The sequence below is a fragment of the Bombina bombina genome, chromosome 11, assembly GCF_027579735.1.
Source record: "Bombina bombina isolate aBomBom1 chromosome 11, aBomBom1.pri, whole genome shotgun sequence".
NCBI lineage: Eukaryota > Metazoa > Chordata > Amphibia > Anura > Bombinatoridae > Bombina > Bombina bombina.
In genome coordinates, this window is record NC_069509.1 from 60,339,446 (window position 1) to 60,366,493 (window position 27,048).

The window sequence follows — 27,048 nt, forward strand, 5'->3', positions numbered from 1 at the left end:
ACCAAGGAGAGTTTTGATAGATCTTCTTGGGATCTCTTTGCATTTCTCTATACCAAGTCCTAGGGGGTTCTTTTGGAAGTGCCTTTGTTTGTGGGAGCGAATAGGTTGGCACCCAAGCTCTGTTGGGGTGGATAATTTTCCCCATTCTTCCATTCCCTGGGGGTCTTGGGTGGGGTGGTTTTTGTTTCCTCTGCCTGTCAGACATGCCTGTCGCTTGGGCTGGTCCGGTGTTTGGAGCAAGATCTGTAGCTCTGACAATTTTGTCCTCGGATCATCGAGGTTGGATGAGCCGTCCTTGGGGGGCTCTGCTCCTTTTCCATGTTTACAATTGTGGGAAGGACTGCCGGTGTCCGCTGATTAGCTGGATACCTAACAAGTTGTAGGTTAGGATTTGAGCTTAACCTCATCTGCTTCTACTTGCTGTATGTATTCAAATTTCTAGATTCATCCTTGGATGACAGCAGCATGCATTTATATATTAAAATGTGGATTTAATTTTAAATGTGGGAGAGTCAACAGCTGCATTCATTACTTTTGGGAAATCAATACCCAAGTTTATAGAGGACACTGAATACAAAATGGGCAGGAACAAAAAATGCGGCCCATTCTGATGGCACCTTAGCCTGCACAACCCATATTTCAGACAAAAAACTACTTCAACAGAAGCAGGAAGAAACAAAACATGGAAAGAGGACAATGTAACTGCCCATCAATTAGAACCATAAGGATCCCTGTTAGCGATCATTCATAAATTCTGGATTCCAATGAGCACAAAAGCCTCTGAGGAAACAAAAGTCCCACTTAACAGAAGCACACAAAATTAAACCCTCTCCCTGATCAATGCAAGGGAAACAACAAACTCCCCACACCACATTCTCCCCAACTAAAAGGAAGAATCAGATAAGAAGGTCTGAAAGAACCTCCAGAAATCCCCGAAAATTCAAGGACAAACACAGAGAGAATCCCCTAGCATAACTTGAAAAAGAGCGGACTACCAAGCTGCAAGAGGACAAAGCCCCGTAGGGAATACCCTAGCGACGGAGGAGAGCAAAGAAAGGAAATATTCCAGACCACCTCCTACATGGATCCAGAAGGAACCAATGTAAAACCTTAACCAGAACCGAGGTATCGGAAGGACAAAAGTAGAGCGCACAGCTCGTTTTTTTCCGTGGGCAGCCTTAACATTTTTTATTTGTTCTTCTGGCACCTTTTTTCTCCCTAATATTTCTTCTACTGTTCCTTGTTCCCTTGGCAGAATGACTGGGGGATGAGGGAAGTGGGGGAGGTATTTAAGCCTTTTGGCTGGGGTGTCTTTGTCTCCTCCTGGTGGCCAGGTTCTGTATTTCCCAAAAGTAATGAATGCAGCTGTGGACTCTCCCCTTACAAAAGAAAAGAAAATTATTAGGTAAGCATAATTTGTTTTTTGGCTTTACTATGGTAAAGTGGTACACACATCAATTTTACACAACGGCAAGAGATTAATGTCTTTTTAGAATTTTACTGAATGGAGTTGTAACCAAAGTAAATGATGAACACGAATACTAGATTTATAAAGTTCTTCAACTTCATAGATATTTGACAGTGTTTTCACACACACTCAGCACTGTTCATAAGTATATTATATGGGTTTCATTTGTTCATAAGCAAATTATATGCGTTTCACTAACCAAGCACACACTGGATGTTCAGGACGCTTTTACCTTGAGAGCTGTGTGCCTTAAAGGACCAGTAAATACAGTAGATTTGTATAATCAACAAATGCGTGATAAGAAGACAATGCAATAGCACTTAGTCTGAACTTCAAACGAGTAGTAGATTTTGTTCTCACAAATTTAAAAATGATGTCTATTTCCACTCCCCCTTTATCATGTGACAAACATCAGCCAATCACAAATGCATATTCTGTGAATTTTTGCACATGCTCAGTAGAGGCTGGTGACTCAAAAAGTGTAAATATAAAAAGACTGTGTGCATTTTGTTAATGGAAGTAAATCGGAAAGTTGTTTAAAATTGCATGCCCTATGTGAATCATGAAAGTTTAATTTTGACTTGATTGTCCCTTTAAGGGCGTTCCGTAATGTTCTCTATGTGAGGGAGAGACACATTTCAGTATAATGCTAGATAAAATAACTTGACAATGAAGCCTATAATTTAGGGATCTTTTCAAGTATATCAACAACCCAAGATGAGGAGGAGGCTAAGGGACTGGTACACGCGACACCCGTGGCAGGCTTGCAACCAACTCCTCATGTAATTGTGTCACTGCCCAATACTCCAGTCTCCCCTCTGTCTCAAGTAGCAGTTCTCTGAGGGGAAAATAGGCCTCAAATTGGTCTGAGGACCCCTCTAAACAAAGAATTTGTAGCACCTCAATTCTTCACCTTCCTCCTTTGGAGGCAAAGATAAGACTGGGATACCTGAGAGGGATTATGTTCTCTTGGAATTTTGGGAATCTTTGTCTCCTCGTAGTTGAATCCCAGGCGTAATGGCCAAGGAGTAATGTGTGGACTCTAACCACCTTATAAATAAGAGCATTTTCTTTTTTACAACTTTTTTTTTTATCCCTTTAAACACCTCTTGCTTTTATTTAAAAAAAATATGCTTTTCCCACACTCCCTAGTGAAGATAATAAAGTAAATCCTATAGTCTATAACCAGCAAATCAAAAAGCTGGTTTAGGCAATTACAGAGCAATAATTAAAACAGAATAAAAACATTTGATGCTTAAAGTGATAGTAAATCCTAGCGTTTGTGATATGCTAGGATTTACCAGTGAAACAAATAAAGGGGACTTTCAGTCATGAAGTATAAAATAAGAAGCGTTGTCTGAAGCATTTGCTGCAATGAGTGTCTCAGGCAGCCCACGGCAGAACGCTATTTTGCTGAAAGGTGATCTTAGCCAATAGCGTGCTAGCTATCCGGCATGGCACCAGCTGGCCTGCACAGCTATTGGCTAAGAGGTAGAGACGTCGCCTCACTGAAAAATAGCGTTCTGCCGTAGGATGCCTGAGGAGCTCAGCGTGGCGAATGCTTCCAACAAATAAAGGAACTTTCAGCATGAAGTATTTTATACTTTATTTGTTCCACTGGTAAATGCTAGTGTTTCACAAATGCTAGGATTTACCATCACTTTAAAAAAATATGAATTATTTGAAATTAACAAGTAGTGCTTTTTATTTGCATAATCCATTCCTATGGTCAGACTGCTTACTGGTTTAGCAACCCCACAGCGCTATTGGTGGACAGCAAGACAAAAATAAATTTATGTCCATTTAATACAACAAATCTTAGGGGGCTAGGTTCATCCAATTAATGTGACTGCCTCCAAAAATAAATATAATCTAATTTTAATGACTCAAAGTGTCAGTCAACAAAAAAGTGTATTGTTTAAACAATAGATAATCCCTTTATTACCCATTCCCCAGTTTTGCACAGAAAACACAGTTATATTAATGTACTTTTTACCTCTGTGATTACCTTGTATCTAGGTCTCTTCTGACAGCCCCTTGATTCCATGACTTTATTTATTGTCTATTAACTTGGATTTAAACCAATTAGTGCTGTGTTGTGCACAACCCACGGGCGTGAGCACAATGTTATCTATATGGCTCACATGAACTAGCATTATCCTGTTGTGAAAAGCTAATAAACAAAGCATGTGGCAGGGGGCTGTCTTTAGTGGCTTAGAAATAGGCAGAAATTTAGAGGTTTAAAGGTTATAAAGTATATTAATATAACAATGTTGGTTGTGCAAAGCTGGGGAACAGGTAGTAAAGGCATTGTCTATCTTTTTAAACAATAACAATTTTTCTGTTGACCGTCCCTTTAATTAAATCTGCCCAAACCTCTGCTGCTGTCAAAAAGAACGACAAACACAAAATTCAAACAAAAATAGATTTCTATTTTACTTTCTGAAGGTATAAAAAAACCCAGTAATCAATAACATATAATGCCTTTTTTGTCTTGTGCAGTAGTGTAATTTTAACTCATTGTAATCTTAGCTGCTGTAAACTAATTTCCCAAGTGGTGATCTTGTCCCCCTGAGCTACAAAAACTACAGCAGGTTTTATTTTTTCTTTGCGCCTGGACAGATATCTTTGTTCAGACATTCGGAGCACCGAGGAGACACAGGGAGACATATCTGCTGGCCAAAACCCACCAGAAGCCAGTTAATCTCGCTCCAAAGATCCCTGGGGAGAAAGAACAGTATTAGAGAATCTTGTCTGAATAAATATCTACAACATTATATCACTTATAAATCAACATTTTAAAATACTCAGAATAGGACAATGGTGAAGTTTTTATTTTTTGGCATCAATTGTAATCAGGGGTGTATCTAGGATCCTTATAGGCCAAATAAAAAATACAAATAATGATAATTATTTCACAATAATGCACATAAGGACAATAAAGCAACACTAAAATGTTCTGCTAGGCTTTTAAAGTATTGCAGGATTTTATTGCCTTTTTTAAGGGTAAAGGTATGGGCTGCAGGGGAAACACCTTATCCGCAACTGCCATAAATAAATAAAGAATCAAACACATAAACAAATAACAATAGGATATTCATCTTTGGTTATCGTCCGGAATTGCTGCCCAGCTAGACTCAGTGCACAAGCTTCATACCTTTCTATCTGTGCTCGGCTACCATACTCTTTAATAAAACCAGCTGATAAATATCACCCTGATCTTGGAATAACCTCTGGATACCTGACTGAGAAGCACCCAACTAATTTAAAATTCTTAAATGTAGAGGGGGTTTTTTGGCATCAAGTTGCACGGCAGATTCACAGTTAATGCACTTTTGTCGTGATTATTTTAAATACAAATCTTTATGCTTTTATGATCCACTATTTAAAGAGATATTAACATTTAAAAGGGAGGGTAAATCTTTAATACAACATATCTGCATAAGCATAATGGCTGGTCCAGTCAGTGTCCACCGCTCTCCCTCTATTTGTAAATGTATAGCCAGACTACCACTTAGCTATCTTAAAGGGACAGGAAAGTCAAAATTAAACTGGCATGATTCAGATAGAGCGGGTCATTTTAAGACACTTTTAAATTCACTTCTATGTTCAAATGTGCTTCGTTCTCTTAGTATCCCTTGTTTAAAAATGAATACACACATATCCTTCACTAGTGGGAGCTGCTGCTAATTGATGCCTGCACACATTTGTCTCTTGTGATTGGCTAACTAGATGTGTTCAGCTTCCTGTCAGTAGTGCAATGCTGTCCCTTCAACAATGGATAACAAGAGAATGAAGAAAATTTGATAATAGAATTAAATTAGAAAGTTGTTTAAAACTGTATGTTCTATCTGAATCATAAAAGAAAATATTGTGGTTTACTATCCCTTTAATCATCCGTCTTCAAAAACCTATTTCTCCCCATGACACAGTGGACTGTACAGGCAATCGGAAGCAAACGCTGCTGTTTTATAGGATAGCATAGAGCGCTCAAGCTCTTCTGCTTATGTTCAGAAAGCAGTGGCACAAGTGATAGATGCTGGATTTACAAACTAAAGTCGGTGCCACAGGTGTCGCGGGAAGCATTTGAGTTCACGGATATCCTACATTACAGTAAGCGGTAGCCGGTACTGCCCATCTGTGTGATTGAAAATAAAATGTTTTTGAAGATAGGAAAGGATGGGGGGTGTACGTGGTAGTGTGTTAAAAAAATACTAATTGAGGGAGAGTTGAGATATTTGTTGTACTAAGATTAAAAAGGGCTTTTATTTCCATTTAAAACATCAGTTTTTATTTTTATTTATTTTTTATGTAAAATGGATGTTAACAGGTAATGAAACCCAATTTTTTTTTATTTAATAATTCAGATAGAGCAGACAATTTTAAGCAACTTTCTAATTTACTCTTATCAATATTTATTTGTTCTCTTCGTATTTTTATTTGAAAAATCAGGAGTGTAAGCTTAGGAGCCGGCCCATTTTTGGTTCAGCAAGCTGGGTAGCTCTTGCTGATTGGTAGCTACATGTAGTCACCAATCAGCAAGGGCTACCCAGGTGCTAAACCAAAAATGGTCCAGCTCCTAAGCTTACATTTCTGCTTTTTTAAATAAAGATACCAAGAGAATAAAGAAATTAATAAAAGAGTAAATTAAAAAGTTGCTTAAAATTGTCTGCTCTATCTGAATCGTGAAAGGAAAAAAATGTGGGTTTTATGTCCCTTTAAGCTAGGGATAAAGTGACAAATTCTCACCTGGGCATCCAGTCTTCCAGCTCCACACGAGTCTCTTCTGGGGTCTTTGTCTCTTTTTTCACCCACTTCAGCCGGTTGGAAATGCGATGCACATGAGTGTCCACTCCTGGAAAGACAACAACAGACTGTTCAGTTTTGCAGTATATAAAAGTGACCTTACAAATGACAATGACATAATCGTAAAAAACAGACTGCCCAGACTAGAGGTTCTTATAACTGTCCTTAGAGCTGGGCTTAATAAACCCAGATGTCAGGGGGCGACTGCATCTAGAAAATGTGCCCTGCACTGCTCTTTAAAATGTGCCCTGCACTGCTCTTTAAAGGGACGGTAAACATCTTGAAACTACAAGACATTTCTGTTGTGTTGCTATAGAATAAGGTATCGGTCAAGTCTTAACTTTTTTAAAACAAATTGACACTATTTTTACTCGTTAATAGCCAAACTCCAACCACCATTTGTCTAATTTGGAATCTGAGCTTTAGTCTGCAGACAAGAGTAGCCAATGTTAGTATAAAATTCATTGTTTTGCAGTCGTTATCAGTTAAATCCAAGAGTGCAGTTTAAATTCTGGGAATTACAAATTGCTCAATTTTCAGAGCTAAATTACTTTAAAAGGGGGCAAAATAAATAAAGTATATTGCAAAGCTGGTTCATTACACATCACAAAAAAATCTCAAGGTGTTTACTGTCCCTTTAAAAAGAAAGGGTTGCAGAGCTGACAGCTACATGCCTCCCCTTTCTGTGGAGTGCACATCTGTGTGACGCTTCCACCCCAGTGCTTTATTATCTGCAACTTGTTAAGAGTCTGACCCTTAAAGAGACAGTGTACTGTAAATAATGTCTCCCATTTATTGTGTTCCCACTGATCCATTTTACCTGCTAAAGTGCATTACACTGATTATTTTGTCATCTGAAATAGCAGTGCTTCCTGTTGAAACCACTACAATAAAAATATAAATATTGCAGTTATGGCTACAGAACACCTATATAAACAAGAGGCATCAGAAGAAATCAATCTCTCAGTGGAGGCTTGGAGACAGAAAACCGGGCTCTTTTTTAACACTTTTCCTGCATAGCTTTTTTTATCGCACTGAACTTGTAAGTGCTGCTTGCCTGGATACACTGTCCCTTTAAAGAGACACAAAACACTATAGCAAGACAACAAATGTCTTGTGATTACATCAGTCAAGTGTAAACTTTTTTAAAACAAATCATCACATTCTTTGGCCCATATTTATCAAGCTCCGTATGGAGCTTGAAGGGCCGTGTTTCTCGCGAGTCTTCAGACTCGCCAGAAACACAAGTTATGAAGCAGCGGTCACAAAGACCGCTGCTCCATAACCTGTCTGCCTGCTCTGAGCAGGCGGACAGACATCGCCGGAAATCAACCCGATCGAGTACGATCGGGTTGATTGACACCCCCCTGCTGGCGGACGATTGGCCGCGAGTCTGCAGGGGGCGGCGTTGCACCAGCAGCTCTTGTGAGCTGCTGGTGCAATGCTGAATACGGAGAGCGTATGGCTCTCCGTATTCAGCGAGGTCTGGCAGACCTGATCCGCAGTGTCGGATCAGGTCCGCCAGACCTTGATAAATAGAGGCCTGTGTCTCAAATTGTTTTTTAAAAGTCAAACCCGCCCATCACTTGCCTTATATGGAGGGGCCAATCCGTGCTCGTTACAGAAGTAGACCCTATCGGGAAGTAGACTGCCCCTTTAATGTGAAAAGCCTCTAATACAAGGCTTTTCACATTAAAGGGGCAGTCTACTTAAAAAGTTTTTTTGTTTAAAAAGATAGATACATCCTTTATTACCCATTCTATAGCTTTGCACAACCAACATTGCTATATAAATATACTTTATAACCTCTTAACCTCTAAATATATGCCTTTTCCTAAGTCCCTGCAGGACACCTCTAACTCAGTACTTTTTATTAGCTTTTCACAGCTAGACACTGCTAGTTCATGTTTGCCATATAGATAAGTGTGCTGACTCCCGTGGAGTTATGTTTGAACCAGCACTTATTGACTAAAATGCAAGAGGCTTAGATACAAGGTAATCACAGAGGTAAAACATAATATAACAGTGTTGGTTATGCATAATTTGGGACTGAGTAATAAAAGGAGTATCTATCTTTTTAAACAATAACAATATTCTGTCCCTTTAACAATGCAGTGCATAAATTCAGATCTATTTTCCCTACAGCATTGCTTCTGAATAAATGAATGAGATGCACAGCAAAAATTGTAAGGATACTTAGCCCAAAGAAAACGAGCATACGTTTGGAAGCTTCTGGGAGAAAAAATAATTGATCTTTTATATTTTTTTTATTCATAATTTTGTCAGTATAATACCATTATTGCTTTACAATGTATAACATTATTCTTTCATGATTCAGATAGAGAATACAATTATACACCACTTTCTAATAGCTAATTTGCTTCATTCTCTTGGTGTCCTTTGTTGAAGAAAAAGCATTGCACTCACAGGAGCTAGCTGAACACATATGTGCAGCCACTAATCAGCAGCTCCTGATCCTACCTAGGTAGCCTTTCCAACAAAGGATACCAAAAGAACAAAACAAATTAGATAATAGAACTAAATTGGAAATTTCTTTAAAACCCTGTGCTCTATATGAATAACAAAAGAAAACATTTGTGTTTCATGCACGGTTTAAGGGACAAGAAACCCAATATTTTTCTTTCATGATTCAGATAGAACATACAATTTTAAACAACTTTCCAGTTTACTTCTATTATCAAATTTGCTCCATTCTCTTGGTATCATTTTTTGGAGGAGCAGCAATGCACTACTGGTTTCTTACTAAACACATGGGTGAGCCAATGACAATCGGTGTATATATGCAGCCACCAATCAGCAGCTAGAACCAAGTTCTCTGCTGCTCCTGAGCTTACCTAGATAAACCTTTCAGAAAAGGTTAACAAGAGAAGGAAGCAATTACATAATAGAAGTAAATTGCAAAGTTGTTCAAAATTGTATGCTCTATTTAAATCATGAATGTCTAATTATGACTTTACTGTCCCTTTAAATATGAGCCTATAATAAAGAGACAAGTGAGTGCATAAGTGAGTGCGTATTTCTTTGCAATATGACACTTTTCTATTTTTTTCTTTCCTATATGGATTTTGCAGCCCCTGGTGTAGTTTTGTGTTATGGCTGTTGCAGTGAATCCTGCACTGTTGTGTACAAAGACCAAGACTCACTCACCAATCCCGGATACCTGGTTCCAGGCTATATCCATCACCAGATGGGCCATTTTGGGTCCGACCCCCGGCAGTTTCACCAGATCGGACACATTACTGGGAATGTCACCATTGTACCGGTCACGTAGGATCTGTGTTGTCTGCTTAATGTACTTCACTTTGTTCTACAGCAAAGTAACAAGAGGTCATGTGACCAAGCGCGAGCTGAACAATACTTTTTGTGTCAATATAGGAATAACAGAACACAGACATTTAAAGGGATAGGAAACCCCCAAATACACTGCATCAAGTGATTTACCATTTGGGTAACTTGTTCCTTTAAAAAGGGACACAGTACTGTAAAATGATTTTCCCCTATTGAGGTTAAAATGACTTTTTATACAAGCTGCAGAGTATAAAATATATGGGAAATTGCTCCTTTAGGTATATTTTTAAATATGAAATAACTGTCTCTGCTAATTAAAACCAAATCCCAATGAAATGGGCTAAGCATGCAGGGAAAGTTGAGCTCTTATAGTTTATCTCTCTATATTTACACAAAATTCTCCTTATCGTATATCTCTCTATATACAGTGAAACTTCTATTTGGTGAAAACAATGGAAACATTTTAGTATCTCTCTGTCCAACTCCGCACTGGGAGCATATTTTTTTCTAAACATTCTTGTTTACATGGCCCTTTTATAACCAGTGCTTAAAGTGAATGTAAAGTTACATAAAATTAGGGCCCAATTTTTAAAAATACTATTTAAAACAGGGGCACTTTCATTAATGAAACTTTACCTTGCATCGTATTTGTAGAAATACTTACCCTTTACTTCTCCAAAGCCGGATCGCTGATCCCCCGCCTGCTTCTTCCTGCTATACTTAGCACAGCAATGACGAAAACCGGCTTCGTCCAATCACAGCCGGGCATCATGAGAAGGACACTCAGGAGGGGGGGGGGGGGGAGGATGGGAAGCATGATTGGAGGAAGCCGGTTTTGTCATTTCTGACGTAAGTACAGAGGAGCTAAGGTGGGGGATCGGCAATCCGGTTTTGCAGAAGTTAAAAGGTAAGTATTTCTACAAATACGTTGCAATGTAAAGTTTCATCAATGAAAGTGCCCCTGTTTTTAATAGTATTTATTTAATAATATTTATTTATTTAATAGTATTTTATTTAAAAGAATAATTGGGAAGGAATTAAAGGAGAGATATAAAAAAATATCACAGTACACCTTCCCTTTAAGGCCTGTGTCACCATCCTGCTGTGTAAGAATGACAAATCCTTGTCACCTTCCAGAATCCCACAGGATAAATTCGTTTTCCGAGTGTGTCATCATCGGTCTGTAGAATGCTGTCAATAGTAAGGCCGTGCTCCCGCAGTCTAAACATGGCAGCCGACGTTATCTGGTCCTTCGTTTGACTGGACAGCATCAACGACAGTAGCACCTGGTACCGCATCACCTGACGAGGGGAATAACACTAGGTTTTCAATGCAGCTCTGAGGATCACAGTCAAACTTTTTAAATAATAAAAAGGCCTTTATAGGTACAAATCCTTAAATCCAGAATTATTCAGAAATCCAGATTTTTAAAAATGAATTTAAAAACCCCCACTATTTCCCCTGCCAGTAAGTCACTATCTTCTCTTTCTTTGTTTGTTTGTGTTCTAAAATGCAAATGCTAATTTATAGGTAAAAGAGGTAGTAACCAGTCACTTGGTAAATTTTTTGGCAGGCCGGAACATCAGAGCGTCAGAACTCGTTTTTAAGGAAAAAACTGTTTAAAGATGGAGGTGGAAGGGACTGCATACACCTCAGCAGTCCCTTCCACCTCCATCACTCAACTGTTTCCTTAGCAACTAGTTCCGGCGCATTTTGATGACGTCATCCGACCTAGGGCTAGTTTCCATTGAGGTGGTAACGTGTGGAAACTGGTGTTAACTTAAGAAATTTCCATAGACGTTAATGGTGATAAATTATTTTCTCACCGGTTTGCACAATTTACCACCTCAATGGAAACAAGCATCTAGTCTAAAAGTGATCTGGTCCACATTTTTTGGATACCAGCGGTGAGGCCCTATCGGCATTTGAGAAACCAGCCTCCACTGATATATGGAATACAGAGGGCGAATGCCAGCCTGTTATAAAATGGACTTACTAGCTGGAAGCCGAGGTGAGACCATACGCCTGCCGGATCAGAGCAGAGACCGTTGGAGTTGTTCGCTATTATTGTCCCGGGATACCTGATAAAGAACATTCTGTGCTTTTTTATCAAGTGAGTGGTTACTATCCTTTACCTATTAATCTGTGTTTGAGGATACCTGCAAAATGAGGGGCCTGTCACGCCGCTCCCTGTTGCCAGGGATGCGGCGGTGGCTGTGAGCGTGCAGCGATGACGTCATTGCTGCACGTCAATTTCCCTCTCAAGCCAATTGGATTCTTTGAAGTCCTCCTTGGCACGAATCCGCGCCTATGTAAGTACCTGCATAACTTACATACACTGCCCAAGTATAGGACTTACTGTGTGTGCTCATGGGTGTTACTTATTGCTGGATTGCCTTATTGTTACTGAACTCTGCCTGCCTAACCGCTCTGCTGTTTAACCCCTGAATTGCTGGATTGCCTTCTTATTACTGAACTCTGCCTGCCTAACCACTCTGCTGTTTAAACCCTGAATTGCTGGATTGCCTTACTGTTACTGAACTCTGCCTGTCTGACCATTGTACTGGTTTACCCCTGAACTGCTAAACTGCTGGTTTACCTTTTGTTGCTGACCTCTGTCTGTTCCTGACCATTCTACGGGTTTACCCCATAACTGCTAAACTGCTGGTTTACCTTTTGTTGCTGACATCTGCCTGTTCCTGACCATTTTACTGGCTTACCCCTGAACTGCTGGATTGCCTTTATGTTGCCTCTCTCTGACCATTCTCTGCCTTAGTCTTATTGCCGTGAAGGACTACCCTCTCTACCGTGAGTACTGCTTACCTGATTTCTTACAATCACTTTGTTCTGGGATATTTCCTTATCCTTACACTTGATGCCAGGATAAGAAGACTACTGGCCAAGTTTGGTCTGATAGGGAAATAACCCACGAGCATTACGGTGCCTCTGTTTGTTCTTCTATTTGTAGAAAGCGTAAACGCTAGTCTATATTTATTTAAGGTAACAACAGTTCCCTTTCTGATTATAGTATTGTACTATCTATCTGAAGGTGCAATGTATACAAAAGTATTAAACATGATATAAAACTAGCATATCACATTTAAGAGGTTAAATGGACACACTAGTGGTGCATTAATTGCAAAACTGAATTCCTCATTAAGGGCCATGTTATGGTATAACCCAGATACCAAGGGTTAATACCAGATGAAAGATGTCCTGAATATGGGATCAGCAACACACAACCCAGCTAATTCCCCCCCAAACATGAGACCAAGCTCCATCTTGAGAGTAAAAACAGATTGTACTTTATTGAGGGCTATATGCCCAGTATTTATGCAGGTCTGAGACCAGATGGGGGGTTGGAAGAGTATTGTACATTAGATAGAGGGAAGACGCCGATACAATAGAATTACATTACTTAACCAAATAAACAATTTAAACACAAGAAAACAATGGAATCCTTCTTATCACCTGGCAGTCTGCTCTCTGGAGGTGATTAAACAATGTGAACGCTTATCACATAAACTTAATTACAGTAAACAAAAGCTGATGCCAGGAAACCTGTCTCAGAAAATAGTTTCTCAAAACTGAACAAAGTTAACCCTTCCAGTACTGACAGAGGGGTCTGTCACACGGCTCCCTCCTGGTGGGACACTCCGGCAGACCCGGCTTGACCCTTTGGCAGGTCAACTTGGGGATGACCGGACTAGGAGGTGGTAGGCATGTCAGTTTGCCGGGACAATCCATCTGCATTCCCGTTATGATAGAGAATTTCTGTCCGTATAAATAAGGGTTCAACTTCTTCAGTGTCCAGACGAGGGCTAAACAGTCCTTCAAAATCTCATCGGCTTCTTTACAAGTTTTTTGTACCTGCTCTTTATAAGTATCCACAATCCCTTCATACTGACATAGGGTGCCCTTGAGTTGCTGCACCTCACTATGAGCTAGCGTCAGCTTCTCCTCCAGTGTCGCTAAGTTTGTCTTTAATGTTTCACGTTCCACTCTCAAGCTGGTGTTTTCTGCAGTCTGTCGGAGCAGCTTGTCTAGCAGAGATTCCTGTTCTAAACGCGCTTTTTCCTCTGCACTCCTCTTCTCTCCCGCTAGCACTGTTACGTGATTGTTTGTTTAATGTGACCATTTCATCCTCTACTTGATTCTTCTCCTTCATCAGCCCATTGTAACGGGACTTCCACGTATCAATGGCGGATTGAGATGTACTGAGCTCAGCGTCCTGGGGCTCAGCAGCAGGTGGGTCAGTCTCTGCGGCACAGATCTGGGCACGGGTAGTCACAGGGTTAACATCGGTGAGACCCATGGGAGCGTAGGCAGAAACAAGGGGGGCCAAGTTATTTCCAAGGAGAACATCAGCAGGTAAGTCCTTCATGACCCCCACATTCACATGTCTAGAGCCCACTCCCCAATCCAAATGTACCCGGGCAACAGGTAGGCGGAACACAGCGCCCCCTGCTACCCTCACAGCCACAGTGTCTCCGGTGTGCTGTTTCTCAGACACCAAGTTCTTTTGAAGCAAGGTCATGGTAGCACCAGTATCCCGTAGACCACTGTTCCCTCTAAGGACAGTTTTGTGTGCAGCCCAGCAGTGAAACAGTTAATGAGATCCAACCAGAGAAAAGGAGCAATGAGCAGCAACAATAAAGTAAAGTAAAACGTAGCTTTTATTGAAGCATAAACATTTAAAAGTTCATGGAGGTGCAAAAGATACAAGTGAAAAAATGACAGTATACGCGTTTCGGCGTTGTGCCGTAATCACTACTGCTAAAGAACACTTAGTGTGATTGATTTAAAAAGGGTGTGTAAACCCCCTATTGGTTAAAACATATTCAAATGAGGATACTCCTTCATGACATCACACAATTGTATCTAATGAGACACTGAACCTGTCAGAAGATAGTCTGGCACAACAAACAATAATAAGTTCGACCCTGGGTCCTAGAGCTCATATATTAAATGTATGTATGCATATATATGTACACATTAATCCTTTTGCAATGGTTCACATATGTTTCAAACCTAATGTAAAAAGCAAAATGCGCAAGAAATAATAAAGCGCTCGAGTGGATTAAGTGTATATATAACAAAATGAGCAAAAAAGGGACATAAATCATACATATTCCTCTTTGCTGTTAAGTGTATATTAAACGTTGCTTGTATGTTGTATACACAGTAAATAAGTGTTCTACAATACTTTGAACTTAATGTAATAGAATAAAATAAATACCCTTATATATCAATCAAGGGTGTAAGAAACACCTAAGTGTGTGCATACTAATACCATTAGAGGGACAATACTACGCAGACAGCAGACCTGTTATTAAAATGTAAAGTTTTTCCTGATGGATGGATTATTCCCAATAATTAATTAAATCGTACTCTGCATTAAGGCCAAGTGGTAGTTTGGTGGAAAGATTAAAAATCCAAAGCATCTCACGCTTTTCAAGCAGCTTTTGTCTATCCCCCCCCCCTTTTCGGAGTTGGTATATGATCTATTGCTTGCCATTTGAAAGAAGCATCATTTTGATTGTGTTTGATACAGAATTGTTGGACTATAGGTGAGGATGATTTCCCCACTCTAATGGTAGACAAATGTTCCCTGATACGAGACCTTACGTCTCGTGTCGTGAGCCCTACGTACTGAACCTTGCACAAAGTGCAGGTTATGAGATATATTACAAAATGAGATGTGCAATTTAAGCAAAAATTTATCTCATATGTGCGTTGTGTTACACAGGACGTAAATGTGTCAGATGTGATCATGTAGTCGCAGGGTTTGCACCTACTGTTCCCACATTTAAACGTACCCTTGTGGGTGAGCCATGAGCTCACTGTTGCCCGAGGATGGCTCAGAACAGTGGGTGATAAGTAATTACCGAGAGTTTTATTCCTGCGATAGGAACACTTTATCCCTTCAGCCACACAATTGGTCAATTTATCGTCTGCTACAAGGAGTCTAAAATGCTTATTAACTATGCTACATATTTCGTTATAGTCATTACTGTAGTCAGTTACAAACGTTACTTTGTTCGTATTTTGTGTCGTTTTTTTATTGTTGTTTACTGTTCTTTTCTCTTGTAACATAGGTGTTCGATCCATACCCTGTACCTCCCTAGCTGCCCTATTGATGACTTTTTTAGGGTACCCCCTATCTTTCAAGCGATCTGCAAGATCCTTTTGGTGTTCCATATACACTCTTTCTGTCGAGCAATTTCTCTTTGCTCTTATCATCTGGCCTTTGGCTATGGAGTATAGAACACTCTTGGGGTGACAGCTTTTGGCATGTAGAACTGCATTGCCTGAAATAGGCTTTCTGTAAATGCATGTTTCAATTTTGCCTGTATTTTTACCAAAAAGAATTATATCCAAAAAATTGATGGTATCCCTGTGTGTTTCATGGGTGAATTTCAGATTTAGATCATTTTTATTAATATAAGCCAGGAATTGTATCAAATCTCCTGCATTGCCTTGCCAGATTAACAGCAGGTCGTCAATAAAACGACCGTAATAAGCAATGTACTGTCTAAAGGGGTTTTCCTCTCCATAGATGTGGGACAGCTCCCACCAACCCATGTATAGGTTGGCGTAAGAGGGTGCGAATTTCGCACCCATGGCTGTCCCACATCTCTGGAGATAGAAAACCCCCTCGAACTCAAAATAATTATGGCTTAAAAGAAATGCTGTTACCTCAATCACATATCTTTTGAAATCAGAATCCAAGTTGGAATAATGTGTCAACATATAATCCATAGCCTCAAGGCCAGACTTGTGGGGTATTGAAGAATATAAGGCGGTAACATCAATAGTTAACCAATTACACAGAGGGTCCCAGGTCAGTCCTTCCATGACTCTCAGAACATGTTTGGTGTCCTGTAAATAGCTCGGTAGAGCTTTAACCAAAGGGCACAGAATGGCATCAAGCCACTCTGAAAGGTGTTCAAAAAGGGAACCGATCCCACTGACTATAGGACGACCAGTAACGTTTTCCAGGGACTTATGCACCTTCGGGAGATGATGGAATACAGGAGTTACCGGAAACTCAACGTATAAGTAATCAAAGGTATTTCTATCCAGAAAGCCTTTTTCTAAACCATCATCCAGAAGGTGCATAAGTTCTACCTGGAAACGTTTCATGGGATTAGTACTGAGCTGTGTGTACTGAATGGGATCATTCAATTGGCGCAAGGCCTCATTTTTATAGTCCACAGTATCCATGACCACAACAGAGCCCCCCTTGTCAGCGTTACGTATCACAATCTGATCATTGTTCTTTAACTCTTCTAGGGCTATTCTCTCTGATCGTGATAAATTATCAGGAGATTTTTTGCCATGGAGAGCAAGGTCCCTGAGGTCCTTCTCTACCCTATTATAGAATTTTTCTACAAGGGGGCCTCTGCTATGGACAGGATAAATCGTAGAAGGTTTTTTATAGCCTGTAAATTTGTCAATCAGTTCTGTGTTCGTGTCAGCTGTATTCTCCCTGTCCATAGAATCTAAGGTGATTATATCACAAGTTTCAGAAAACGTAAGGTCATTATTTAAATTTACCCTTGTGATTTTAGAACCAGTTGAGTCAGCTGAGGTGGGAGAAATGTCTTGCTCTATACCAGAAAAATGTTTTTTCAATGTTATATTACGGACCAAACGATTAATATCCAACATCGTCTTGAAGAAGTCAAATCTAGCAAGTGGTACAAAGCCTAATCCTAGACTCAAAAGTTTGACTTGTGAATCACTCAAGTCAATGCTGGATAAATTAATCACACTGAAGGTGCATATTTGTTGGTTCCCTTCAGGGCCCTTGAGGGGTAGCGATTTTGGGTTTTCTGTGTGTTCCCTCCCCCCTTGGGGTTCATGGGGGCTTTGGGAAAAACCTGATCCATTAATGTATTACTTGTGTGAGGCATTTGTGCCTGTTGTAGATCTGTAGAATTGTGGGCTGGTATTGTTTTAACGTTTGTATTACTGATATTTTTCGGTTTAACAGACTGTCCCGTACTAATGTATGGTGTCTGTGCTTTCTGTGTGATAGTGTTTTTGAGAATACCAGGTCTGGTTTCACTAGATAGTTCATTGTCTGTGTTATATTTGTCATCCCCAGACTCCACATCACTATCTGAAAAAGTGACTCGTTGGCTGCTATTGGATCTGTGGTTCCTATTACGTGACCTACCTCTACTCCTATTTCTATTCTGCTGTCTGCGAGTATGAAACCTCTGTGTCCTATTCCACACATGTATGGTATCAGTGTCGTAATCTGCCTGATCACGTAGGTATTTAACATGCTTAGTATTCATAACCATAGTTTTAATATTGGCCATAGACTTTCTCAGTACCTCATCAAACCTAGGGTAATCAATTTCGTGTTTGCGTGTGTTAAGTTCAACTTGTATGGTGTTAATGTTTTCTCTCAAATCATTCAACAATTTGTTTTTGTGTGCCATCAACAAAATCATTAATCTTACAGAACATTCATTAAGTATAGTATTCCAATTATCTATGAACTCGGTATCATCGGTTTCAAAAGTGGGATATTTAGAGATCCTAAGCCCCGTGGGTATCATTTTCATTTCTAAATATTTCCCCAGTGTCCATATATCCCACTGCAATCTGGTTTCTTTGGTACATAATTTATCCATTTCTTGAAACAAATCTGTAAGTGCAAGGTCAGATTTGTTGGTGGAAAATATCTTAGCAAGTTCTGTTGGAAGTTCATCCCTAGGACCTACAGGTATCAATGAATAGAATTGTTGTTGTGTCTCCTCCATAATACAACAACGTCCAATGAATCTTCAAAACTCAAACCCGCAGTGCCGCCCAATAGCACTATATGAAAAAATAATAATAATAATTCTGACAGGTTCAGTGTCTCATTAGATACAATTGTGTGATGTCATGAAGGAGTATCCTCATTTGAATATGTTTTAACCAATAGGGGGTTTACACACCCTTTTTAAATCAATCACACTAAGTGTTCTTTAGCAGTAGTGATTACGGCACAACGCCGAAACGCGTATACTGTCATTTTTTCACTTGTATCTTTTGCACCTCCATGAACTTTTAAATGTTTATGCTTCAATAAAAGCTACGTTTTACTTTACTTCATTGTTGCTGCTCATTGCTCCTTTTCTCTGGTTGGATTTCTATGCCCTAAAGAGCAGCAACACTTCCTAAGTGGCAAGCCGTGGAGTCGGCTGTTTGGTGAGAGGATTCACAGCATCGATATCTGGAGACTAGCATTGGCTCAGACGCACAGGCCCACGGACGCACCTCCTGTTTCCAGTTCTCCCATTGGTTCACAGAATATTGTGGTCATTTCCGGTTTTGACGGCTCTACAGAAGCTAGCGGCTGCACATCGGTGCAGCGTCTCTTCACCGGGACCTACTGTGACGAAGCCTGGTCTTCGCAAGGACGGTTGGAGAACCAAGGATTGATAAACAGCAGTTGAGGTGTGGGGCGGTCGGGTGACAGCATCTGTTACGGAGCCTGGACTTCGGAAGGACAGATCGGTGAGTGCACTGAGCCGGCTTATTATTATTACAGATATTGTTTGACAGGTACTGTTTTCCATAATTGTACAAGGGGTTTACTTTCCCCATTGCCATTGTGGACATTCGATGGCAACAGCAAACAGTATCCACATGAAGGAGGAGTTTCCGATTTAATCTGGAACTTTTTTACTGGCTTCATACATTGACTGTGTTACATTGAATTAATACTCACCATTTACCATACTGAGTGACTTTCATGCCACATTAATCTCTTACTCATCCTGCTATTTGGTACAGTTAATGAGAACCATACTTGCCATCTGCATTGTGTAGTGTTTGCTAATTGCAGGGTGTGGTTACCTAATTAACTGTTTCACTGCTGGGCCGCACACAAAACTGGCCTTAGAGGGAACACTGCCACTGACCTCCTTCCCATTCACTTTAACCAGTTGCCGGTTATCCCGGTGGTGGGCAGCTTGCACAGGGTCTGCTTCATGTAGGATGCCCCAGCATTCTTCTTCCTTTATGCAGTGGGCAGCAGGCTGAGGGTTACGTGGGTTTCCGCCGGCGGGTCTCCTCCAGGACTGTGCTTGGTTCGCTGTGTTTAGGGGACACTCTGGTCTTTTGTGCCCTAGTTGCTTACATCCAAAGCACCGAATAGACTACGAGTTGTCCCGCGAGTTGAACCGGGCTGTCTGAGGATAGTTTGTGGCTGGAGGCCGTGTGGTAGAGCGGTGCGCTGGGGGTTGGTAACTGGTAGCTGCTGGGGTGACTGGGGGTCTGTACTCCACTTTGGCAGGGATCATAGTGGTAGCAGTGTCCAGTTTGCGGGCATCCGTATTACTCATCTGCCAGGCGAGCAGCTTCATGCAGGGTGGAGGATTTACGGTCCCGAACCCACTCTCTAACTCCTGCGGATAACTTGTCGAAGCAATGTTCCAACAGGAATAGCTGCAGCACCTCTTCCCCGGATACGGCTTGGCACCCCGCCATCCAGTGAGCTGCTGTGCGGTGCACCTTACATGCCCACTCGACGTAGGAATCTCCAGCTAGTTTAACAGTGTCTCTGAACCTTTTCCTGTATGCCTCTAGTGTAAATCGCATACCTGGAGAGCAGAGCCTCTTTTACAACCTTATAATCCCCGACTTCCAAATCTGGAATGGCCCGAAAAGCCTTGCTGGCCTGGCCGGATAATATCATGACCCAGTCCTCTGCAGGTACCTTGTGTAGGGCACATTGCCTCTCAAAATCCGCAAGGTACCCATCAATCTCTCCTTCTGTTTCCAGGAAGTTTTTAAAAGCTGCAAAAAGTACTTTTCCACTGGGGTTGCTGTGACTTGGGCTGCTGCAGCGCCGCTTTGGCGAAGTAGGTTGGCCTCCACGGCTGCTATGACCCGGTCGACAATTTTGGCAGACGGGTTGGGGCCATAATGTGCCAGTCTTATTTTAACCGCCCGGTCAAAGCTTGCTTCTTCGGGGGTTCTGTCTGATATGCTGGACCCATTGGTTCCTTTGGTCCCTGGTACTCCGTCCATCTCGGTCAGTATTGTAATACTCTCCCTCTTCCTGAGGTTACTGGCTTGTCGGCCCCGTTGTTCTAGCAGGTGTTTAAGGGTAGCTCTTTTCAGCCTTTCATACGGTATTCCCATGAGGTCCGGATGTGTAGTTGCTCTTCTGGGCGATGAGGATCATCCCGTCGCTTGCCACCAATTGTTATGGTATAACCCGGATACCAAGGGTTAATACCAGATGAAAGATGTCCTGAATATGGGATCAGCAACACACGACCCAGCTAATTCCCCCCAAACATGAGACCAAGCTCCATCTTGAGAGTAAAAACAGAATGTACTTTATTGAGGGATATATGCCCAGTATTTATGCAGGTCTGAGACCAGATGGGGGGTTGGAAGAGTATTGTACATTAGATAGAGGGAAAGACACCCTTTTACATGATACAATAGAATTACATTACTTAATCAAATAAACAATTTAAACACAAGAAAACAATGGAGTCCTTCTTATCACCTGGCAGTCTGCTCCCTGGAGGTGATTAAACAATGTGAACGCTTATCACAAACTTAATTACAGTAAACAATAGCTGATGCCAGGAAACCTGTCTCAGAAAATAGTTTCTCAAAACTGAACAAAGTTAACCCTTCCAGTACTGACAGAGGGGTCTGTCACAGGCCAGATTACAAGTGGAGTGTTAGTTAAAGGGATAATAAAGTCTAAATTAAACTGTTATAATTCAGATAGGACATACAATTTTAAACAACTTTCTAATTTACTTTTATCATCAATTTTGCTTTGTTCTCTTGGTTTTCTTAGTTGAAAGGTAAACCTAGGTAGGCTCATAAGCTAATTTCTAAGCCCTTGAAGGCTGTCTCTTATCTGAATGCATTTGGCAGTTTTTCACAGCTAGGGGGTGTTATTTCATGTGTTTCATATAAATAATATTGTGCTCATGCACGTGGAGTTAATTTAGAGTCAGCACTAATTGCCTGAGATGCAAGTCTGTCAAAAGATCTGAGATAAGGAGGCAGTCAGCAGAAGCTTAGATAAAAGGTAATCACAGAGGTAAAAAGTATATTATGATAACAGTGTTGGTTATGCAAAACTGGTGAATGGGAAATAAAGGGATTATCTATCTTTTTAAACAATAACATTTTTGGTATTTACTATCCCTTTAATGTTCCCGCTTGAATGTTAACTGCGCCAGAAGTAAGCTTTTTGTACGCGTTGTGTTGAGCTCGTATTATGAGTTAAAAGTAAAAATGTTTTTGCTTGCACGCCAACCAGACGAGCACAAAAAGCCGAACTTAGAATATCGCGCACAAAATAACCTACTCCCCCATAGTAGTCAAAGGAGCAAAAAAAAGTGGAAAAAACAAACACCCTACTCATGTGTAAACACAATCGCATATTCTCAAGTGTGCTAACCCGGCATGAAAATATAAATATTTTACATTCCAATGTTCTTTACATAGCAGAATATGTTCTATTAATTCATAAATAAATATTTCTATAGATATCTGACAAAACGATGTGAGAAACTCATTTATTTTTAGTGATGGTAAATCCTAGCGTTTGTAATAGGCTTGTATTTACCATTACTTTAATAATGTGTTTAACCCCGTTGTAGCTGGTAAACATGTAATTATATGTAAGCAATAGCGCAATAATAAAATGCAAGTTTTCTTCTTGCACTTGTATGCACTTTTAAATGGGCCTTACATACAAATTTAAACATTTTTATCAGTATAGTATATACTATACGGTATAGAGTCTAGACTAAATTAAAAAGCAATACAAATTTTGCAAGGTACTTTAGTTCACCTAGTTTACCTATAATTTTCCCCTAAAAATTATGTTTTTTCCACTTCCACAAGAAAAGATAGGGTGAGGGTGTACCCTGCGTGATTGGTCAGTTGACTCTGAAACATACTACATTATAGTTGCTTGTGCAAAGAAAGGGTCATTTATATCTGTCCCTAACAGACCACAATAACTGAAATAAGGTAAACAGCCCAGGTTTTTTTCAAGGGGTGTATTCCTAGATTGCAAAATAATGCATTTTCTCAGTAGCAAAATTACAATTTAAAAAGGAAACTAAAAGGAAACACAAACTGTCATGATTCAGACAGAACATGCAGTTTTAAGAGACTTTATCATTTACTTCCATCAGCACATTTTGTAGTCTTTTTATATATACTGAGCATGTGCACAAGTTTACAGTGTATTTGTATACTAGTCTGTGATTGGTTGATGGCTGTCACATGAGAAGGGGCAGCCAATGGGGGATGTTGCTGAATTATTTTGTTATTATGTACCCTTTAATTATGCAATTCTACTATATTTAATGGTCATTTAATTTATTTAAAAGAGAAAATGTGTCCTAAGTTCACAAAGACAGCCCAATATGTGCATTTGGTTGTCACTGGTCACGGATGCACTGCATGGAAAAAAACAGGAAAAAAAAACCCCAACACAATGCACACATGAGAAGTGTTGCAGGTTATACGCTAATTTTACAGGGATACCAAATAAAGAAGAAACATATGGACTTAAAAACAGCACATATGTTGTGAAGCACCTTCAAAAGGAAAAGCCCCACATTAAAAATAACAGTCTTTTACAGAAATTGGCCTGTTTCTGTGGGGAAATGACACGTTAAAAGATATAGAAGGGTGTATTACAAAATGTTATATTCATTTCCTGCAACACGAATTCATTTCTAATGGAAAATAAAACAAAAAACATTTTCTCTCATGATTCAGATAGAACATACATTTTTTTAAAAACTGTCAAATTTATTTCTATTCTCAAATTTACTTTGTTCTCATGGTACCCTTTGTCTGCAAGAGGGCAGTCGATCCCGCAAGAGGAGCTTGGCAAAACCCTTCTGGACCATCAAAATAATACACACTAGTATGTGGACTGTAGTTAAAGGATTACTGTAAAATACATTTCGGAGTGTAAAACGATGAAACTAAATGATTGCTCAATATCAAAGTAATAACATGCACTTACTGCAAATCTTGAACAATATGTTTATCATCTAAAAAAAAGTTTTAATAATGTCGTCATGAAAGACAACCCACTAATATAGGCTGTGCAATCCTTTGTTGCTTCCTACAATCAGCGGACGTTTCTTTGCATATAATTATAATATTTTCTCGCGTCTCGCGCATGCGCATTCCGTCCACTTTGATAGTGCATGCATTTTTCTTCATGTGAAGCCTACAATCAGTGCAGACATCCAGGGAGTGATGTCTTCAATGACATTGCGGAAGCTTGCGCATCGCGGCTAAGTCCTGCCATATTCCAACCTGGGTGGTCAGCCCAGATTGGACAACTGGAAATGGTACCCACTGAGTGGGTTTGGAAACAGTTACAAAATTTAAGCAAGATTGCAGCGAAACGGTAAATATTTAAAAAAAGACAGTACATTGAAAAGTTTATAGTTTAAATACGTTATTTTCATTTATGTCATTTTGTGAGTTCCATGTCCCTTTAATATATGCTCAAAACCTGGGTTTTTTGGTTTGCATAAAACAAGTGAAATACAACAGTGCACATTCATATAAATACTGTACATACATATTTCTGTGTACAGGTGGCCCTCGGTTTACAACGGTTCAATTTACACCGTTTCAGAATAACAACCTTTTTTTCTAGTCACGTGACTGCTATTGAAAAGCATTGATAAGCAGTGCATTTATTAAAATAGCCAGTAGGTGGAGCTGTCCGCTTGTTTTTCAGAAAAGCCAAGCAAGCTGAAATTACTCAGTTTAACCAGACCTGAGCAGATTTCAAAGGAACAAGATCTTCCTGTCTATAAATCATTCCAGATTGGAATGCATAGAAAGAACTGTTTGCAGAAAAATGCAAGTGAAGTCTGTGTTGTGTGATTATTTTATTAGGTTTATAATGCTGTTTAGCAAATGTTTTTGTTCATTTAACTTAGTTTAATTATATATTCTGTGTTGTGTGATTATTTTATTAGGTTTATAATGCTGTTTAGCATTTAAAGTCTTCATTTCAAAGCTTTAAAAATAATGTATTAGGTGTCACTTATGACAATTTTGAGAGGGGCCTGGAACCTAACTCCCTCACTTCCCATTGACTTATATTATAAACTGGGTTTCAATTTACAACGGTTTCGATTTACAACCATTCCATCTGGAACCTAACCCCAGCGTAAACTGAGGGAGATATATATATATATATATATATATATATATATATATATATATATATATATATATATATATATATATATATATATATATATATATATATACACATACACATATATACAAACTCATTGTGTAGTTCATTAACAAATCTAGACAGGCCCGAAGGCTTGTTCTCCCACAGAAAACCTCTGAATTACATTGTTTCCAATGCAGCAAAGGATTCTGGGTAAGATATGCAAATTAAGTACACAATGACACACCTTTTTACTTCAGTCTGCTTTTCAGAAGATTCCCTTTACGCCAAAGTATTGCTGTTCACACAGCTTATAAACTTAGCTAGGGTTAGTGCAGTGATTCATAAGATATATACATGTGTGTGAATCATAAGAGTTTAATTTTGACTTTACTGTCCCTTTAACAATTACCTCTGGAGCAGCGTTCGGATCAAAACATTTCTCTGCTCCCATTTGGTCCACAGGAGCGTCCCTGTTGCTTCTCATCTGCCTGATATTCTCCAGATGTTGATTCCAATGTCTGGGCTCCCATTTGGGTTTCTTATCTCTGCTCTCGCTGACAGACTGATACTCCACCTGGACCCTCTTGTTCGCCGCTTTCCGACCTTTAGGTCCTGACTTAAGTTCTAGGTCACCTGTTACAATGTAACAATTAGAACTTTGTGTTACTTGTTAACCACACTTTAGGGAAAATGTATCAAGCTAAATGAACAGCTTTTAAGGCATTGGGGTGAAGTCTCGCATAAAGCCTACGACCACAAATTTAAAGGGATAGGAAAGTCAAAACTTAGCTTGCATGATTCAAATAGAGCATGTAATTTTAAGGTGATGGTAAACTAAGACCCAGTCAAACATGCGATCGTATAGAAAATAAAAAAATAAAGTGACTTTCATTCATGAAACCGCGCAATCAGTCGGTATTTGTAAATATTTAATATTTATATGCTTCATGTTCACCTCTCTTTCTCCGCCCGTACAACAGCCGCCATTGATTTTCTGTGTCATGTTTTTTCCAATATCAATAGAAATCCAGGCCAATCAGCGACACGTTATGTGAGCTAATGACACGTCATATACGTGTAGCTACCAACCAGTAGCTAGCTCCCAGTAGTGCATTGCTGCTCCTTTTCAACAAAGGATAACAAGAGAGCAAAGCAAATGAGATAATAGACATAAATTGGAAAGTTTTAAAAATCTGAATCATGAAAGTTTAAATTTTGACATTCACTGTCCCTTTGAAAGCCATTACTGAAAATTAACATTTCATTACTTACCTCTACTACCTCCCACTGGGAGTGTATTTTTTTTCTGCAGGCTATGTATACATAGCTTTTCTATAGACTATACTTAACCCCTTCCCGTCGTTAGGACATTCCATGCTGTCCTAACTGTGCTCGGCTGTAGAGCTGTTCGGACGGCATGGAACGTCCTATCCATTTGGCTGTACTCAAGCCCAAGGCGCTTCCTAAATAGGATTGCGGCCTGGAGGGCGTGCCTAGCGTCATAGGCATTCCCCCCTGACCCGATCCCATCATTGAATGACGTGATCGAATGATTTCAATTTGCTTACATCGGAACTTTATTCTGATGTAGACAAATTACTCCAGTCAGGAAAGAGTTAAGTATTGAAAATTTCAAGGTGAGCATACCACAGCCAAAACCAGAGATTTAAAATGTCGAAATAAAGATAAAAAGGCTATTTGTAAACAATGTAATACACTCCAACAGGTAATATGGATAATTAATAACACATTAAAAGGGAGACAGTTCATTTACACTGTCCCTTTAACATTTTAATTTACAATTGCTCTAAGTACCTCTCTCTAACTAAGGGGTTAAACACATAACATTGCAAGGTCCCTAGTGAAAAAATTAACAAACTGTGTCATTTTACCTCTATAATAGCCCTCCCAGTATAGCTGGTGTTTCAAAATGCAGACTTAGCTGTTTCAAATTGTCAAATAAAGGTAAATGAGTGATTTGTAAACAATTTGATACTAGTTAAAAGGGATAATTTTTTCATACTAATAGCACGAATACTCAATTATAAACTCACCCAGTTGCTGCCCTGTTATCTCATTCCCCCCTTTGCCCCCAGAAGCGTCTGAAGACCTCTGCTGCCCACCATGCACCTTCCTGCCGCTCCTTGTTGTTACCGAGCCCAGGACAGCATTCATCCTCATCACTAGATCTCCACATGCCCAACCAGTCACAGTACTACAACACCCACAAGCCTTTGCGCGTTCC

General features: G+C 39.8%; 1 protein-coding gene across 1 annotated transcript; it reads right to left on the reverse strand.

The window, feature by feature from the left end:
- Positions 1–3,879: 3,879 nt before the first annotated feature.
- Positions 3,880–27,010, reverse strand: NTHL1 (nth like DNA glycosylase 1). The gene is made up of 6 exons (XM_053694411.1): positions 26,858–27,010; positions 25,213–25,436; positions 10,714–10,884; positions 9,443–9,602; positions 6,218–6,323; positions 3,880–4,189 (listed from the first exon to the last, which is right to left on the reverse strand). Exons 1-6 carry the CDS (start codon positions 26,982–26,984, stop codon positions 4,066–4,068), a joined length of 912 nt encoding a protein of 303 aa, XP_053550386.1. The 5' UTR covers positions 26,985–27,010; the 3' UTR covers positions 3,880–4,065.
- Positions 27,011–27,048: the final 38 nt, after the last annotated feature.